This window comes from Pristiophorus japonicus, chromosome 13 (assembly GCF_044704955.1).
Source record: "Pristiophorus japonicus isolate sPriJap1 chromosome 13, sPriJap1.hap1, whole genome shotgun sequence".
In the NCBI taxonomy this organism is placed as follows: Eukaryota; Metazoa; Chordata; class Chondrichthyes; family Pristiophoridae; genus Pristiophorus; species Pristiophorus japonicus.
This window is the reverse complement of record NC_091989.1, coordinates 74,653,538-74,671,393: the sequence shown is the minus strand read 5'-3', so window position 1 is coordinate 74,671,393 and position 17,856 is coordinate 74,653,538. Positions and strand designations below refer to the sequence as shown.

General features: G+C 44.7%; 1 protein-coding gene across 1 annotated transcript in view; it reads left to right on the top strand.

The window, feature by feature from the left end:
• The window catches only part of plxnc1 (plexin C1), a 270,507-nt gene that overhangs the window by 241,948 nt on the left and 10,703 nt on the right, over positions 1-17,856 (top strand). Inside the window, exons 28-30 of the mRNA XM_070896776.1 lie at positions 45-76; positions 160-261; positions 5,774-5,937. Coding sequence (XP_070752877.1) covers positions 45-76; positions 160-261; positions 5,774-5,937 — 298 coding nt within the window. The remainder of the gene's footprint in view (positions 1-44; positions 77-159; positions 262-5,773; positions 5,938-17,856) is intronic.

Below are 17,856 nucleotides of genomic sequence, written 5' to 3'. Positions count from 1 at the left end.
CATAAACACCTCTTCATAAATCACCCTCTCCCATTTAACTCTAGATGCTGACTCCGCAAGCGACCTTTACCACCTGGTATGTATTTCACACTTATCTTCAATTTATTCTCCCATTCCCACAGAATGCTGCCATTTGTGACTTTATCTTACCTTATTTAGATTTCATCACATTCAGAATTTACAGAAACGCCGGTGTCAGAACAAGGCAAACAGAAGTTTAAGGTGAAGGAGATGTATCTAACAAAGCTGCTGTCCTCAAAGGTACCATTACATTCCTGAAATGGCCTCTTTTTCTATCTCGTTCCACTCCGTATTTTCAGCCATGTTATTTCAGAATGGTTTTAAATCAGACAGACACTTATTGTGAAAAACATCTTCCTTTCAACAAAATGCTACGTGAAAGCATTTATATAGTGCCTTTTATGGCCTCAGGATGTTCCAAAGCGCTTTACAGCCAATGAAATCCTTTTGAAGTGCAGTCACTGATATAATGTAGGAAATGCAGCAGCCAATTTGTTCCCAGCAAGCTCCCACAAACCGCAATGACTAGATAATGTGATTTTGTTATGTTGAGTAATGGATAAATATTGGCCAGGATACCAGGGAGAACTCTACTACTGTTCTTCGCAATAATGCCAAAGGATCTTTTACGTTCACCTGGGAGGGCAGGCGGAGCCTCGGTTTAACGTCTCATCTCAAAGACACCACCCCCGACAGTGCAGCACTCCCTTATTACTGCACCTCCGACAGTGCAGCGCTCCCTCAGTATTGCCCCTCCGACAGTGCGGTGCTCCCTCAGCACTGCCCCTCCGACAGTGCGGCACTCCCTCAGCACTGCCCCTCCGACAGTGCGGCACTCCCTCATAGAAACATAGAAAATAGGTGCAGGAGTAGGCCATTCAGCCCTTCAAGCCTGCATCACCATTCGATAAGATCATGGCTAATCATTCACCTCAGTACCCCTTTCCTGCTTTCTCTCCATACTCCTTGATCCCCTTAGCCGTAAGGGCCATATCTAACTCCCTCTTGAATATATCCAATGAACTGGCATCAACAACTCTCTGCAGCAGGGAATTCCACAGGTTAATAACTCTCTGAGTGAAGAAGTTTCGCCTCATCTCAGTCATACATGGCCTACCCCTTACTCTAAGACGGTGTTCCCTGGTTCTGGACTTCCCCAACATCAGGAACAATCTACCTGCATCTAACCTGTCCAATCCCATCAGAATCTTATATGTTTCTATGAGATCCCCTCTCATCCTTCCAAACTCCAATGTATAAAGGCCCAGTTGATCCAGTCACTCCTCATATGTCAGTCCAGCCATCCCGGGAATCAGTCTGGTGAACCTTCGCTGCACTCCCTCAATAGCAAGAACGTCCTTCCTCAGATTAAGAGACCAAAACTGAACACAATATTCCAGGTGAGGCCTCACCAAGGCCCTGTACAACTGCAGTAAGACCTCCCGGCTCCTATATTTAAATCCACTAGCTATGAAGGCCATTTGCCTTCTTCACCGCCTGCTGTACCTGTATGCCAACTTTCAATGACTGATGTACCATGACACCCAGGTCTTGTTGCCCCTCCCCTTTTCTTAATCTGCCACCATTCAGATAATATTCTGTCTTCGCATTTTTGCCCCAAAAGTGGATAACCTCACATTTATCCACATTATACTGCATCTGCCATGCATTGGCCCACTCACCTAACAGGTCCAAGTCACCCTGCAGCCTCTTAGCGTCCCCCTCACAGCTCACACCGCCACCCAGTTTAGTGTCATCTGCAAACTTGGAGATATTACACTCAATTCCTTCATCCAAATCATTGATGTATGCTGTAAAGAGCTGGGGTCCCAGCACTGAGCCCTGCAGCACCCCATGCGTCACTGCCTGCCATTCTGAAACAGACCTGTTTATTCCGACTCTCTGCTTCCTGTCTGCCAACCAGTTCTCTATCCACGTCAGTACATTACCCCCAATACCATGTGCTTTGATTTTGCACACCAATCTCTTGTGTGGGACCTTGTCAAAAGCCTTTTGAAAGTCCAAATATACCACATCCACTGGTTCTCCCTTGTCCACTCTACTTGTTACATCCTCAAAAAATTCCAGAAGATTTCTCAAGCATGATTTCCCTTTCATAAATCCATGCTGACTTGGACCGATCTTGTCACTGCTTTCCAAATGCGCTATTTCATCCTTAATAATTGATTCCAACATTTTCCCCACCACTGATGTCAGGCTAACTGGTCTATAATTACCCGCTTTCTCTCTCCCTCCCTTTTTAAAAAGTGGTGTTACATTAGCTACCCTCCAGTCTATGGGAACTGATCCCAAGTCGATAGATTGTTGGAAAATGACCACCAATCTATCCACTATTTCTAGGGCCACTCCCTTAAGTACTCTGGGATGCAGACTATCAGGGTCCTGGGGATTTATCGGCCTTCAATCCCATCAATTTCCCTAACATAATTTCCTGACTAATAAGGATATCCTTCAGTTCCTCCTTCTCACTAGACCCTCGGTCTCCTCGTACTTCCGGAAGGTTATTTATGTCTTCCTTCGTGAAGACAGAACCGAAGTATTTGTTCAATTGGTCTGCCATTTCTTTGTTCCCCATTATAAATTCACCTGAATCCGACTGCAAGGGACCTACGTTTGCCTTCACTAATCTTTTTCTCTTCACATATCTGTAGAAGCTTTTACAGTCAGTTTTTATGTTCCCGGCAAGCTTCTTCTCGTACTCTATTTTCCCCCTCTTAATTAAACCCTTTGTCCTCCTCTGCTGAATTCTAAATTTCTCCCACTCCTCAGGTTTGCTGCTTTTTCTGGCCAATTTATATGCCTCTTCCTTAGATTTAACACTATCCTTAATTTCCCTTGTTAGCCACGGTTGAGCCACCTTCCCCGTTTTATTTTTATTCCAGATAGGGATGTACAATTGCTGAAGTTCATCCATTGCCTATCCACTGTCAACCCTTTAAGTATCATTTTCCAGTCTATTCTAGCCAATTCACGTCTCAAACCATCGAAGTTACCTTTCCTTAAGTTCAGGGCCCTAGTTTCTGAATTAACTGTGTCACTCTCCATCTTAATAAAGAATTCTACCATGTTATGGTCACTCTTCCCCAAGGAGTCTCGCACAACAAGATTGCTAATTAGTCCTTTCTCATTACACATCACCCAGTCTAGGATGGCCAGCTCCCTGGTTGGTTCCTCGACATATTGGTCTGGAAAACCATCCCTAATACACTCCAGGAAATCCTCCTTTGCTACCAGTTTGGTTAGCCCAATCAATATGTAGATTAAAGTCGCCCATGATAACTGCTGTACCTTTATTGCACGCATCCCTAATTTCTTGTTTGATGTTTCCCCAACCTCACTACTACTGTTTGGTGGTCTGTACACAACTCCCACTAGTGTTTTCTGCCCCTTGTATTTCGCAGCTCCACCCATACCGATTCCACATCATCCAGGCTAATGTCCTTTCTTATTATTGCATTCATTTCCTCTTTAACCAGCAATGACCCCCTCCTCCTTTTCCTTTCTGTCTATCCTAAATGTTGAATTCCCCTGGATGTTGAGTTCCCAGCCTTGGCCACCCTGGAGCCATGTCTCCGTGATGCCAATTACATCGTATCCATTAACTGTTATCTGCGCAGTTAATTCGGCCACCTTATTCTGAATACTCCTCGCATTGAGGCACAGAGCCTTCAGGCTTGTCTTTTTAACACCCTTTGCCCCTTTAGAATTTTGCTGTAATGTGGCCCTTTTTGCTTTTTGCCTTGGGTTTCTCTGCCCTCCATTTTACTTTTCTTCTTTCTGTCTTTTGCTTCTGCCCCCATTCTACTTCCCTCTGTCTCCCTGCAGAGGTTTCCATCCCCCTGCCATAATAGTTTAACTCCTCCCCAACAGCACTAGCAAACACTCCGCCTAGGACATTGGTTCCGGTCCTGTCCAGGTGCAGACTGTCCGGTTTGTACTGGTCCTACCTCCTCCAGAACCGGTTCCAATGTCCCAGGAATTTGAATCCCTCCCTGCTGCACCACTCCTCAAGCCACGTATTCATCTGAGCTATCCTGCGATTCCTACTCTGAAGCACGTGGCACTGGTAACAATTTTGAGGTCTTACTTTTTAATTTAGCTCCTAGCTCCCTAAATTTGTCTTGTTGGACCTCATCATTTTTTTTACCTATATCGTTGGCACCACCACAACTGGCTGTTCACCCTCCCTTTTCAGAATGCCCTGCACCCGCTCCGAGATATCCTTGACCCTTGCACCAGGGAGACAACATACCATCCTGGAGAGTCTCGGTTGCGGCCGCAGAAACGTCTATCTATTCCCCTTACAATTGAATCCCCTATCACTAGCTCTCCCACTCTTTTTCCTGCCCTCCTGTGCAGCAGAGCCACCCACGGTGCCATGAACTTGGCTGTTGTTGCCCTCCCCGATGAGTCATCCCCCCAACAGTACCCAAAGTGGAATATCTGTTTTGCAGAGAGATGATCGCAGGGGACCCCTGCACTACCTTCCTTACACTGCTCTTCCTGTTGGTCTTCCATTCCCTATCTGGCTGTATACCCTTTACCTGCGGTAAGACCAACTCACTAAATGTGCTACTCACGTCATTCTCAGCATCGTGGATGCTCCAGAGTGAATCCACCCGCAGCTCCAGTGCCGCAATGCGGTCCGTCAGGAGCTGGAGGCGGATACACTTCCCGCACACGTAATCGTCAGGGACACCGGAAGTGTCCTTGACTTCCCACAGAGTGCAGGAGGAGCATAACACGTGTCAGAGCTCTCCTGCCATGACTTAACCCTTAGATACACTTAAATTGGCAACAACAATGCTAAAGGTTACTTACTGATATGGAAAAGAAAAAGAAAAACTACTTACCAATCACCAGCCAATCACTTACCTCCTTGGCTGTGACATCACCTTTTGATTTCTTTCGACTTCTTTTTTGCCTCCCTGCTGCAGCTGCACCAGCACGCCCCTCGAACTGCCGACGGTCCTGTTGGGCCTCTTGTCGGCCTCAGCAACGTCCCACTCCGCCTCCTGACTCCCCGCTGGGCCCTCGAACTGCCGACGGTCCTGTTGGGCCTCTTGTAGGCCTCAGCAACGTCCCACTCCGCCTCCTGACTTCCCGCTGGCCTCTCAGTACTGCACTGCCTGGATTATGTGCTCAAGTCTCTGGAGTGGGACTTGAACCCGCATCCTCTGACTTGGAGGCGAGAGTGCCTCGTTCATGATAGGTTTTGACCTTGCATTCTCTGGATTATTAGTCCAGTAACAGAACCACTGCACCACCGTACCCTCCATGAGAGGTTTTTTCCCTGAGGATCAATGGTTGTGAAAGCCAGGGATTCCTGGTAATCCTTTTGAGAATACGTTATAGGAGCTGGAGTTGCTTGAATCAGCGAGCGTGGGTTTGGAATTTCAGGTGAGATATTTTTCAGTCTAGGACAACTTGTGAGATAGGAAGACTAGGAAGCCCAGTACAGAAAAGCTATTTAACAACGAACAGTTTAGCATCTCAACTTCACGGGCTGCATATTGTGGCCAGCTGCTTCAGCCTTACTTTGACAGCCTTTATCGCTGCATTTTCTCGCAGGATGTTGGTGACAAGCGGACTTGTTGCATGAGTTGTCTTCTATAGTACCAGCAGCTGTCTGTCTGGCTGCGATCCAGTTACGTTGTGGATTTGGTTGAGGTGCTTTATTGACAATCTGCGTTGCACCCAATACTGACCTCCAGACTTCTTCCTGTTTCAGGTTGCACTTCACATTTTTGTTGAGAACCTTTTTAGAAGCATCTGGAATATTTCAAATAACAAGCCACCAATGGCCATTAGACACATCTTTGACATCTTGCAGACGCAAGCCTACAACAAGAAGATAACCGATCCCGACGTGTTACATATATGGAAGACCAACAGGTACTGAGCATCACATCTTGCTCCGTTACATCCATTTGGGGTGCATTATTGATGCATTTCTACAACTTGTGAGCGCTCACTATTTAGAAAATCGCCAAAGTGTCCTGGAGCTGTGCGGTGTCTGCTCTCAGCCTCGAGAGGAGCACAGGCAGAGCGCAGGAACATTATAACCCAAGCTAGGCCTGAGGCGCGGCATTAGGTTGTAGAGTTCTACATGGTGTCATAAAGCTGAAAGGTTATTACCAATTTAAGGGTATCTAAGGTTAAGACATGGCAGGAGAGCTCGGTCACGTGATATGCTCCTCCTGTACCATGTGGGAACTCGGGGACACTTCCGGTGTCCCTGGGCGCTACGTGTGTGGGAAGTGTATCCGCCTCGAGCTCTTGACGGTCCGCGTTGCGGAATTGGAGCTGAGGGTGGATTCACTCTGGAGCATCCACGATGCTGAGAATGACGTGAGTATCACGTCTAGTGAGTTGGTCTTACCGCAGGAGAAGGGTCCACAGCCAGATAGGGAATGGAAGAACAGCAGGAAGAGCAGTGCAAGAAAGATAGTGCAGGGGTCCCCTGTGGTCATCCCCCTGCAAAACAGATACACTGCTTTGAGTACTGTTGGGGAGGATGACTCATCAGGGGAGGGCAGCAGCAGCCAAGTTCATGGCACCGTAGGTGGCTCTGCTGCAAAGGAGGGCAGGAAAAAGATTGGGAGCGCGATAGTGATAGGGGATTCGATGGTGAGGGGAATAGATAGGCGTTTCTGCGGACGCAACCGAGACTCCAGGATGGTATGTTGCCTCCCTGGTGCAAGGGTCAAGGATGTCTCGGAGCGGGTGCAGGACATTCTGAAATGGGAGGGAGAACAGCCAGTTGTCGTGGTGCACATTGGTACCAACGACATAGGTAAAAAAAGAGATGAGGTCCTACGAAAAGAATTTAAGGAGCTAGGAGCTAAATTAAAAAGTAGGACCTCAAAAGTAGTAATCTCGGGATTGCTACCAGTGCCACGTGCTAGTCAGAGTAGGAATCGCAGGATAGCGCAGATGAATACATGGCTTGAGCAGTGGTGCAGCAGGGAGGGATTCAAATTCTTGGGGCATTGGAACCGGTTCTGGGGGAGGTGGGACCAGTACAAACCGGACGGTCTGCACCTGGGCAGGACCGGAACCAATGTCCTAGGGGGAGTGTTTGCTAGTGCTGTTGGGGAGGAGTTAAACTAATATTGCAGGGGGATGGGAACCCATGCAGGGAGACAGAGGGAGACAAAAATGAGGCAAAAGCAAAAGACAGAAAGGAGATGAGGAAAAGTGAAGGGCAGAGAAACCCAAGGCAAAGAACAAAAAGGGCCACTGTACAGCAAAATTCTAGAAGGACAAAGGGTGTTAAAAAAGCAAGCCTGAAGGCTTTGTGTCTTAATGCAAGGAGTATCCGCAATAAAGTGGATGAATTAACTGTGCAAATAGATGTCAACAAATATGATGTGATTGGGATTACGGAGACGTGGCTCCAGGATGATCAGGGCTGGGAACTCAACATCCAGGGGTATTCAACATTCAGGAAGGATAGAATAAAAGGAAAAGGAGGTGGGGTAGCATTGCTGGTTAAAGAGGAGATTAATGCAATAGTTAGGAAAGACATTAGCTTGGATGATGTGGAATCTATATGGGTAGAGCTGCAGAACACCAAAGGGCAAAAATCGTTAGTGGGAGTTGTGTACAGACCTCCAAACAGTAGTAGTGATGTTGGGGAGGGCATCAAACAGGAAATTAGGAGTGCATGCAATAAAGGTGCAGCAGTTATAATGGGTGACTTTAATATGCACATAGATTGGGCTAGCCAAACTGGAAGCAATACGGTGGAGGAGGATTTCCTGGAGTACATAAGGGATGGTTTTCTAGACCAATATGTCGAGGAACCAACTAGGGGGGAGGCCATCTTAGACTGGGTGTTGTGTAATGAGAGAGGATTAATTAGCAATCTCATTGTGCGAGGCCCCTTGGGGAAGAGTGACCATAATATGGTGGAATTCTGCATTAGATGGAGAATGAAACAGTTAATTCAGAGACCATGGTCCAGAACTTAAAGAAGGGTAACTTTGAAGGTATGAGGCATGAATTGGCTAAGATAGATTGGCTAATGATACTTAAGGGATTGACTGTGGATGGGCAATGGCAGACATTTAGAGACCGCATGGATGAATTACAACAATTGTACATTCCTGTCTGGCGTAAAAATAAAAAAGGGAAGGTGGCTCAACCGTGGCTATCTAGAGAAATCAGGGATAGTATTAAAACCAAGGAAATGGCATACAAATTGGCCAGAAATAGCAGCGAACCTGGGGACTGGGAGAAATTTAGAACTCAGCAGAGGAGGACAAAGGGTTTGATTAGGGCAGGGAAAATGGAGTACGAGAAGAAGCTTGCAGGGAACACTAAGGCGGATTGCAAAAGTTTCTATAGGTATGTAAAGAGAAAAAGGTTAGTAAAGACAAACGTAGGTCCCCTGCAGTCAGAATCAGGGGAAGTCATAACGGGGAACAAAGAAATGGCAGACCAATTGAACAAGTACTTTGGTTCAGTATTCACTAAAGAGGATACAAACAACCTTCCGGATATAAAAGTGGTCAGAGGGTCTAGTAAGGAGGAGGAACTGAGGGAAATCTTTATTAGTCGGGAAATTGTGTTGCGGAAATTGATGGGATTGAAGGCCGATAAATCCCCAGGGCCTGATGGACTGCATCCCAGAGTACTTAAGGAGGTGGCCTTGGAAATAGCGGATGCATTGACAGTCATTTTCCAACATTCCATTGACTCTGGATCAGTTCCTATGGAGTGGAGGGTAGCCAATGTAACCCCACTTTTTAAAAAAGGAGGGAGAGAGAAAGCAGGGAATTATAGACCGGTCAGCCTGACCTCAGTAGTGGGTAAAATGATGGAATCAATTATTAAGGATGTCATAGCGGCGCATTTGGAAAATGGTGACATGATAGGTCCAAGTCAGCATGGATTTGTGAAAGGGAGATCATGCTTGACAAATCTTCTGGAATTTTTTGAGGATGTTTCCAATAAAGTGGACAAAGGAGTACCAGTTGATGTGGTATATTTGGACTTTCAGAAGGCTTTCGACAAGGTCCCACACAGGAGATTAATGTGCAAAGTTAAAGCACATGGGATTGGGGGTAGTGTGCTGACGTGGATTGAGAACTGGTTGTCAGAGAGGAAGCAAAGAGTAGGAGTAAATGGGTACTTTTCGGAATGGCAGGCAGTGACTAGTGGGGTACCGCAGGGTTCTGTGCTGGGGCCCCAGCTGTTTACATTGTACATTAATGATTTAGACGAGGGGATTAAATGTAGTATCTCCAAATTTGCGGATGACACTAAGTTGGGTGGCAGTGTGAGCTGCGAGGAGGATGCTATGAGGCTGCAGAGTGACTTGGATAGGTTAGGTGAGTGGGCAAATGCGTGGCAGATGAAGTATAATGTGGATAAATGTGAGGTTATCCACTTTGGTGGTAAAAACAGAGAGACAGACTATTATCTGAATGGTGACAGATTAGGAAAAGGGAAGGTGCAGAGAGACCTGGGTGTCATGGTACATCAGTCATTGAAGGGTGGCATGCAGGTACAGCAGGCGGTTAAGAAAGCAAATGGCATGTTGGCCTTCATAGCGAGGGGATTTGAGTACAGGGGCAGGGAGATGTTGCTACAGTTGTACAGGGCCTTGGTGAGGCCACACCTGGAGTATTGTGCACAGTTTTGGTCTCCTAACTTGAGGAAGGACATTCTTGCTATTGAGGGAGTGCAGCGAAGATTCACCAGACTGATTCCCGGGATGGTGGGACTGACCTATCAAGAAAGACTGGATCAACTGGGCTTGTATTCACTGGAGTTCAGAAGAGTGAGAGGGGACCTCATAGAAACGTTTAAAATTCTGACGGGTTTGGACAGGTTGGATGCAGGAAGAATGTTCCCAATGTTGGGGAAGTCCAGATCCAGGGGTCACAGTCTAAGGATAAGGAGTAAGCCATTTAGGACCGAGATAAGGAGAAACTTCTTCACCCAGAGAGTGGTGAACCTGTGGAATTCTCTACCACAGAAAGTAGTTGAGGCCAATTCACTAAATATATTCAAAAGGGAGTTAGATGAAGTCCTTACTACTCGGGGGATCAAGGGGTATGGCGTGAAAGCAGGAAGGGGGTACTGAAGTTTCATGTTCAGCCATGAACTCATTGAATGGCGGTGCAGGCTAAAAGGGCTGAATGGCCTGCTCCTGCACCTATTTTCTATGTTTCTATGTTAACCCTACCCTCCTCTCCACAAACATTGTTTGACCTGCTAAGTGTTTCCAGTAATTTTATTTCTAGTTTTGGCCCTATTTTAGTATAGTGCACTTGTGTGTGGAGATGGAATGTTGTATTATCTGCCTTAGAAACGATCTTCCTCATTTTGTGTGGTTCGTTGTTCCTTCCCTGCTGCCTGCTCATAAGGAGTGGCCAAAATCAACAGAAAGGGTGGAGCATAGCAAATGTCTAAAGGGCACACACCTACTAAAAGATAGACTCGCATTGATATAGCACCTTTCACAAGCTCAGGACATCCCAAAGCACTTTACAGCCAATGAAGTACTTTTGAAGTGTACTTACCGTGTAATGTGAACGCAGCAGCCAATTTGCGCACAGCAAGATCACACAAACAGCAATGAGATGTAATCTGTTTTAGTGATGTTGGTTGAGGGATAAGTGTTGGCCAGGACACCAGAGAGAACAACCCCACTCTTCTTCGAAATAGTGCCATGGTCTGCACAGAGTGCTTCGAAACAAAGTGTTAAAGTTGGGAATTTGGAGAAAGTGGAAATTCGGAGCAGAGGGGGAAGGAGGTGCTGCTTTTTGCCTCCAATACTTGTAGTGCTTTGTATTACAGTTAAATATTAATTTCATCTACCTAGAACTTAAACTAGATCTAATAATCCATTAAAAACTCAACTATAAGGTAAGTTAATTAAATACATAAACTTTAATTATCTAAATAACTAAAGCAAGGTGATATAGGATGGCAGGGCAGGTGGTGTGCCACAACTGCAGCATATGGGAGTTTGTGGAGAGCATCGCGATCCTGGACAACTAAGTCTGTGGTGCGTGTCTGCACCTTGAAGAACTTCAGCTCAGAATTGTTGAGCTGAAGTCTGAGGTGCAGACATTGCGGGGCATCAGGGAGGGGGAGAGTTACCTGGACACATTGATACAGGAGGCAGTCACACCCCTTAGGTTAGGTAGTGGTATAAGTCTGGCTAGTGGTCAGGGACAGGAAGGTGTGACTGTGACACAGGCAGGTAAGGGGACCCCAGGTGCAGTGCTGGAGGAGCCTTGGCCTTAACCCTTATCCAACAGGTGTGAGGTTCTTGCTGCCTGTGTGGATGCAGGAAGGATGAGCAGGCTGCCAATGGTGCAGGAGGCCATTCGAGTGGGGGGAGTGAAAAGGAATGTTGTAGTGGTAGGGGACAATATAGCCAGGGTATAGATACTGCTCTGTGCAGCCATGATCGGGAGTTCCGAAGGCTGTATTGCTTGCCTGGTGTCAGGGTTAAGGATACCTCCTCACGGCTGGAGAGGAATTTGGAGTGGGAGGGGGAAGATCCAGTTGTCGTGATCCACGTAGGAACCAACGACATAGGTAAACTTGGAATTGGGTTCTGCTGAGAGCGTTTGAGGAACTAGGGTCCAAATTAAAACGCAGACCATCAAAGGTAATAATTGCTGGATTACTACCTGAGCCACGCGCCAATTGCTGTAGGGACGAGCAGATCAGGGAGTTAAATACATGGCTCAAAGAGTGGTGTGGGAGGAAAGAGTTTCAATTCATGCGGCACTGGCACAGTGCTGGGGAAAGAGGGAGCTGTTCCCTAGGGACGGGCTGGGACCAGTATCCTGGTGAATCGAATAACTAGGGATGTAGATAGGGCTTAAAACTAAAAAGGTGGAGGGGAGGGGTCAGGTAAGGGGAAATAGATATCTAAAGGGGTAAAGGGGAAAGTCAAGATAATGGAGTAGTGTAGCAATTTGGGTAAAGATAAGCAGTGTGACAGGAAGCGGCAGAGTTTAACGGTATTGGTGCATCAGCGAATAAGTTGAAAGCGGGAATGTTAAACTTAAAGGCTCTTTATCTGAATGCACAAAACATTTGTAACAAGATAGACAAATTAGTGGCATAAGTAGAGAAAACTGGGATTGATCTAATAGCCATTACAGAGATGTGGTTGCAAGGTGACCAAGGTTGGGAACTAAATATTCCAGGATAATTGACGTTCCAAAAAGATAGGCAGAATGGAATGGGGCGGGGGAGTGGGGGGGAGGTAACCCTGATAATAAAAAATGACATAAGGACAGTAGAGAGAAAGGATCTATGCTCGGAAGATCAGGAAGTAGAAATAGTGTGGTTGGAGATGGGACATAACTTGTGGCAGAAAACACTGGAGGGCCCCCAAACAGTAGCTATGCCGTTCGACATAGTAATAATCAACAAATAATAGGAGTTTGTAACAAAGGTAATAAAATAACCATGGAGGGGGGACTTTAATCTTCATATAGACTAGACAAATCAAATTGTCAACTATAGTCTGGAGGATGAGTTCTTGGAACATAAGAACATAAGAAATAGGAGCAGGAGTCGGCCATTTCCCCCCTCGAGCCTGCTCCACCATTCAATAAGATCATGGCTGATCTGATCATGGACTCAGTTCCACTTCCCTGTCCGCTTCCCATAACCCTTTACTCCTTTATCGCTCAAAAATCTGTCTATCTCGCCTTAAATATATTCAATGACCCAGCCTTCACAGCTCTCTGGGGCAGAGAATTCCACAGATTTACAACTCTCTGAGAGAAGAAATTCCTCCTCATCTCAGTTTTAAATGGGCGGCCCTTATTCTGAGACTATGTCCCCTAGTTTTAGTTTCCCCTATGAGTGGAAATATCCTCTCTGCATCCACTTTGTTGAGCCCCCTCATTATCTTATATGTTTCGATAAGATCATCTCTCATTCTTCTGAACTTCAATATGTATAGGCCCAACCTACTCAACCTATCTTCATAAGTCAACCCCCTCATCTCCAGAATCAACCTAGTGAACCTTCTCTGAACAGCCTCCAATGCAAGTATATCCTTCATTAAATACTAAGACCAAAACTGTACGCAGTACTCCAGGTGTGGCCTCGCCAATACCCTGTACAGTTGGAGCAGGACTTCTCTGCTTTTATACTCTATCCCCCTTGCAATAAAGGCCAACATTCCATTTGCCTTCCTGATTACTTGCTGTACCTGCTTACTAACTTTTTGTGTTTCATGCACAAGGACCCCCAGGTCCCCCTGTACTGCAGCACTTTACAATTTTTCTCCATTTAAATTGTAATTTCTTTTTCTATTTTTTTCTGCCAAAGTGGATAACCTCACATTTTTCCACATTATACTCCATCTGCTAAATTTTTGCCCACTCACTTAGCCTGTCTATACCCCTTTGCAGATTTTTTGTGCCCTCCTCACAATTTGCTTTCCCACCCATCTTTGTATCATCAGTAAACTTGGCTACATTACACTCGGTCCCTTCATCCAAGTCATTAATATAAATTGTAAATAGTTGATGACCCAGCATCTATCCCTGCGGCACCCCACTAGTCACTGTTTGCCAACCGAAAAATGACCCATTTATCCCGACTGTCTGCTTTCTGTTAGTTAGCCAATCCTCTATCCATGCTAATATATTACTCCCAACCCCATGAACTTTTATCTTGTGCAGTAACTGTACATGTGGCACCTTATCGAATGGCTTCTGGAAATCCAAATACACCACATCCACTGGTCCCCCCGTATCCACCCTGCTCGTTATATCCTCAAAGAACTCCAGCAAATTTGTCAAACATGATTTCTCTTTCATAAAACCATGCTGGCTCTGCTTGATTGAATTATGCTTTTCCAAATATCCTGCTACTGCTTCTTTAATAATGGACTCCAGCATTTTTCCAACGACCGATGTTAGGCTAACTGGTCTATAGATTCCTGCACTTTGTCTGCCTCCTTTTTTAAATAGAGGCGTTAAATTTGCGGTTACATTTCCATTGGGACCGCCCCAGAATCCAGAGAATTTTGGTAGATTACAACCAATGCATCCACTATCTCTGCAGCCACTTCTTTTAAGACCCTAGGATGCAGGCCATCAGGTCCAGGGGACTTGTCCGCCTTTAGTCCCATTATTTTACTGAGTACTACTATAGTCCCTTGATTATCCATTATTGGGATGTTTTTAGTGTCTTCTACCGTGAAGACCGATACAAAATATTTGTTCAAAGTCTCTGCCATTTCCCTGTTCTCCATTATTAATTCTCCAGTCTCATCCTCCAGGGGACCAACATTTACTTTAGCTACTCTTTTCCTTTTTATATACCTGTAGAAACTCTTACTATCTGTTTTTATATTTCCTGCTAGTTTACTTTCATAATCTATCTTCCCTGTCCTTATCATTTTTTTAGTCGTTCTTTGCTGGCTTTTAAAAGTCTCCCAATCCTTAGGCCTCTCACTAATCTTGGCCACATTGTATGCCCTTGTTTTCAATTTGATACCATCCCTTATTTCCTTAGTTAGCCACAAATGGTTATCCCTTCTCTTACAGTCTTTCCTTCTCTTTGGGATATATTTTTGTTGAGAGTTATGAAATATCTCCTTAAATGTCTGCCACTGCTCATCAACCGTCCCACACTTTAATCTATTTTCCCAGTCCGCTTTAGCCAACCCTGCCCTTCATACCTTTGTAATCTCCTTTATTTAAGCTTAGGACACTGGTTTGAGAATCAACTTTCTTGCCCTCCAACTGAATTTGAAATTCAACCATTATCTAGTCACTCGAGATTGTGTAATGAGACAGGATTAATTAATAATCTCATGGCAAGGATCTTCTGGGGAAGATAGATAATAATATGATAGAATTTCACATTGAGCTTGAGAGTAAAATAGCTAAATCCGAAATGAGAGTCTTAAACTTAAATAAAGCCAATTACATGGGTATGAGGGGTGAGTTGGTTAAGGTAGATTGGCAAATTAGATTAAAAGGTATGATAATAAGCAGTGGCTAGCATTTAAAGAAATATTCCAACAAATATACATTCCATTGAGAAATAAAAACTCCACAGGAAAAGTGATCCATCCTTAGCTAACTAAAGAAGTTGGAAGGATAATATTAGATTAAAAGGTATGATAATAAGCAGTGGCTAGCATTTAAAGAAATATTCCAACAAATATACATTCCATTGAGAAATAAAAACTCCACAGGAAAAGTGATCCATCCTTAGCTAACTAAAGAAGTTGGAAGGATAATATTAGATTAAAAGGTTAAAATGTTGTGAAGATTGGGAGAGCTTTAGAAACCAGCAAAGGATGGCCCAAAAAAGGAGAAAATAGAATGAGACTAAACTCATTAAAGCAAGAAACAGATTGTAAGAGCTTTTCCAAGTATGTAAAAAAGAAGAGAGTAGTAAAAGTAAGCATTGGTCCCTTAGAGGCTGAGTCAGGAGAAATTATAATGGGGCATAAGGAAATGGTGGAGACATTAAACAAATATTTTTATTTGTCTTCACAATAGAAGACACAAAAAGCATACCAAAAATAATGAGGAACTTAAAGTAATTAATATCAGTAAAGAAAAAGTACTTGAGAAACTAATGGGACTAAAAGCATAACCCCCCCCCCCCCCCCAGGACCATCAGCCCTAATCCTAGGGGTCTAAAAGAGGTGGCTGCAGAGATAGTGGATGTATTGGTTGTCATCTTCCAAAAGTCTCTAGATTCTAGACCCAGCAGATTGGAAAGTAGCAAATGTAACCCCGCTATTCAAGAAAGGAGGGGGAGAGTAAACCGGGAACTACAAGCTAATTAGCCTGACTTCAGTCATTGGGAAAATGCTGGAATCCATTATTAAGGAAATGGTAACAAAGCACTTAGAAAATGGCAATCAGATTAGGTAAAGTCCACATGGTTTTATGAAAGGGAAATCGTGTTTAACAAATTTATTAGAGTTTTTGAGGATGTAACTAAAGGGGAACCAGTGAATGTAGTATATTTGGATTTCCAAAATTATTCGATAAGGTGCCCCATAAAAGCTTGTTACGCTAGATAAGGGCTCATCAGGTTGGGGATAATATATTAGCATGGATAGAGATTGGTTAACGGACAGAAAACAGAGAGTCAGGATAAACAGGTAATTTTCCAGTTGGCAGGCTGTAACTAGTGCGGTGCCACAAGGATCAGTGCTGGGGCCTCAGCTATTTACAATCTATATTAATGATCTAGATGAAGGGACCGAGTGTAATGTATCCAAGTTTGCTGACGATACAAAGCTAGGTGGGACAGTAAGCTGTGAGGAGAACACAAAGTGTCTGCAAAGGGATACAGATAGACTGAGTGAGTGGGCAGTAAGGTGGCAGATGGAGTATAATGTGGGGAATTGTGATGTTATTCACTTTGGTAGGAAGAAGAGAAAAACAGAATATTTTTTAAATGGTGAGAAACATTTAAATGTTGGTGTTCAGAGAGATTTAGGTGTCCCTCGTACAGGAAACACAAAGTTAGCACGCAGGTACAGCAAGCAATTAGGAATCCAAATGGCATGTCAGCTTTTATTGCAAAGAGGGTTGGACTACAAGTCCTGCTACAACTGTACAGGGCCTTGGTGCGACCAAACCTGGAGTACTGCGCACTGTTGGTCTCCTTATCGAAGGATATACTTGCCTTAGAGTCAGTGCAATGAAGGTTCACCAGATTGATCCCTGGGATGAGAGGGTTGTCCTATGAGGAGAGATTGAGAAGATTGGGCCGATAGTTTCTGGAGTTTAGAAAAATGAGAGGCGATCTCATTGAAACATGTTGGGCTGAAAATCCCGGCCTCGCTGGGTGCGTACGGAGTGCGCACAGACCCGGCGAGGCCTGGCAAAAGCCAGTTATCGGGGCGCGATGCACATGCGCCGAAATCCGGCTTTTCCGATCTGTCAAGATTTCTCGAGACAGATCCTCAGCATCCCCGGGAGAAGGACATCCGTGTGGGAGAGATTGGGCTATTTGCCCAACTCATGCCCAGCAAATGTCCTTCAAACTTTTACACCTGGTAAAAGCAGCAACATAGCTTACTTTTACCAGTGTGAGGTTTAAAACATATAAAAATTAAATTTAAACACCCATTTTTATGTTAAAAACCCTGTCCATTAAGGCAAGTTTATTTTTAACATTATTAAAAATAATTATTTTTTAATTCAAAACAAAATATTTTTTTTCTAAAACTATTACATTTAAAGTCAGTTAATTTTAAATATGTGAGGTGTGTTATTTATTTATTATGCTGTGTTTGGGTGTTTTAGGGGGTTTTCTCATCGATAGTAATGGGAAACAGTTCCCATTTTTATCGATGCGAATACTGCATAGTGATTGGTGGTCCAGGCCCACATGACTTCAGCTTGTACATACGTACCTGAAAGGCATCTCCCCGTGCACTGTGCAGCGAATCTAGGCCTCCGGCCGGGATCTCTATGTTCCTCCGGGACCACCAGGTACTTTTGTAGATTGTTTTCGGGTCGGAGGCGTTCATATGAATGAAGCCTCCAACCGCAATTTCCCCCCCATTAGATTGTGAGAGAGATTGACAGGGTAGATGCTGAGAGGCTGTGTCCCTGGTTGGAGAGACTAGAATTAGGGCACATAGTCTCACGATAAGGAATCGGCCATATAAGACTGAGATGAGGAGGAATTTCTTCACTCAGAGGGCGGTGAATTTTGTGGGGAATTCTCTACCCCAAGGGTTGTGGATGGGTAATCATTGAGTATATTTAAGGCCGAGATCGATAGATTTTTGTCTCTTCGGGAATCAAGAAATGGGAAAGTGGAATCAACGTGAAT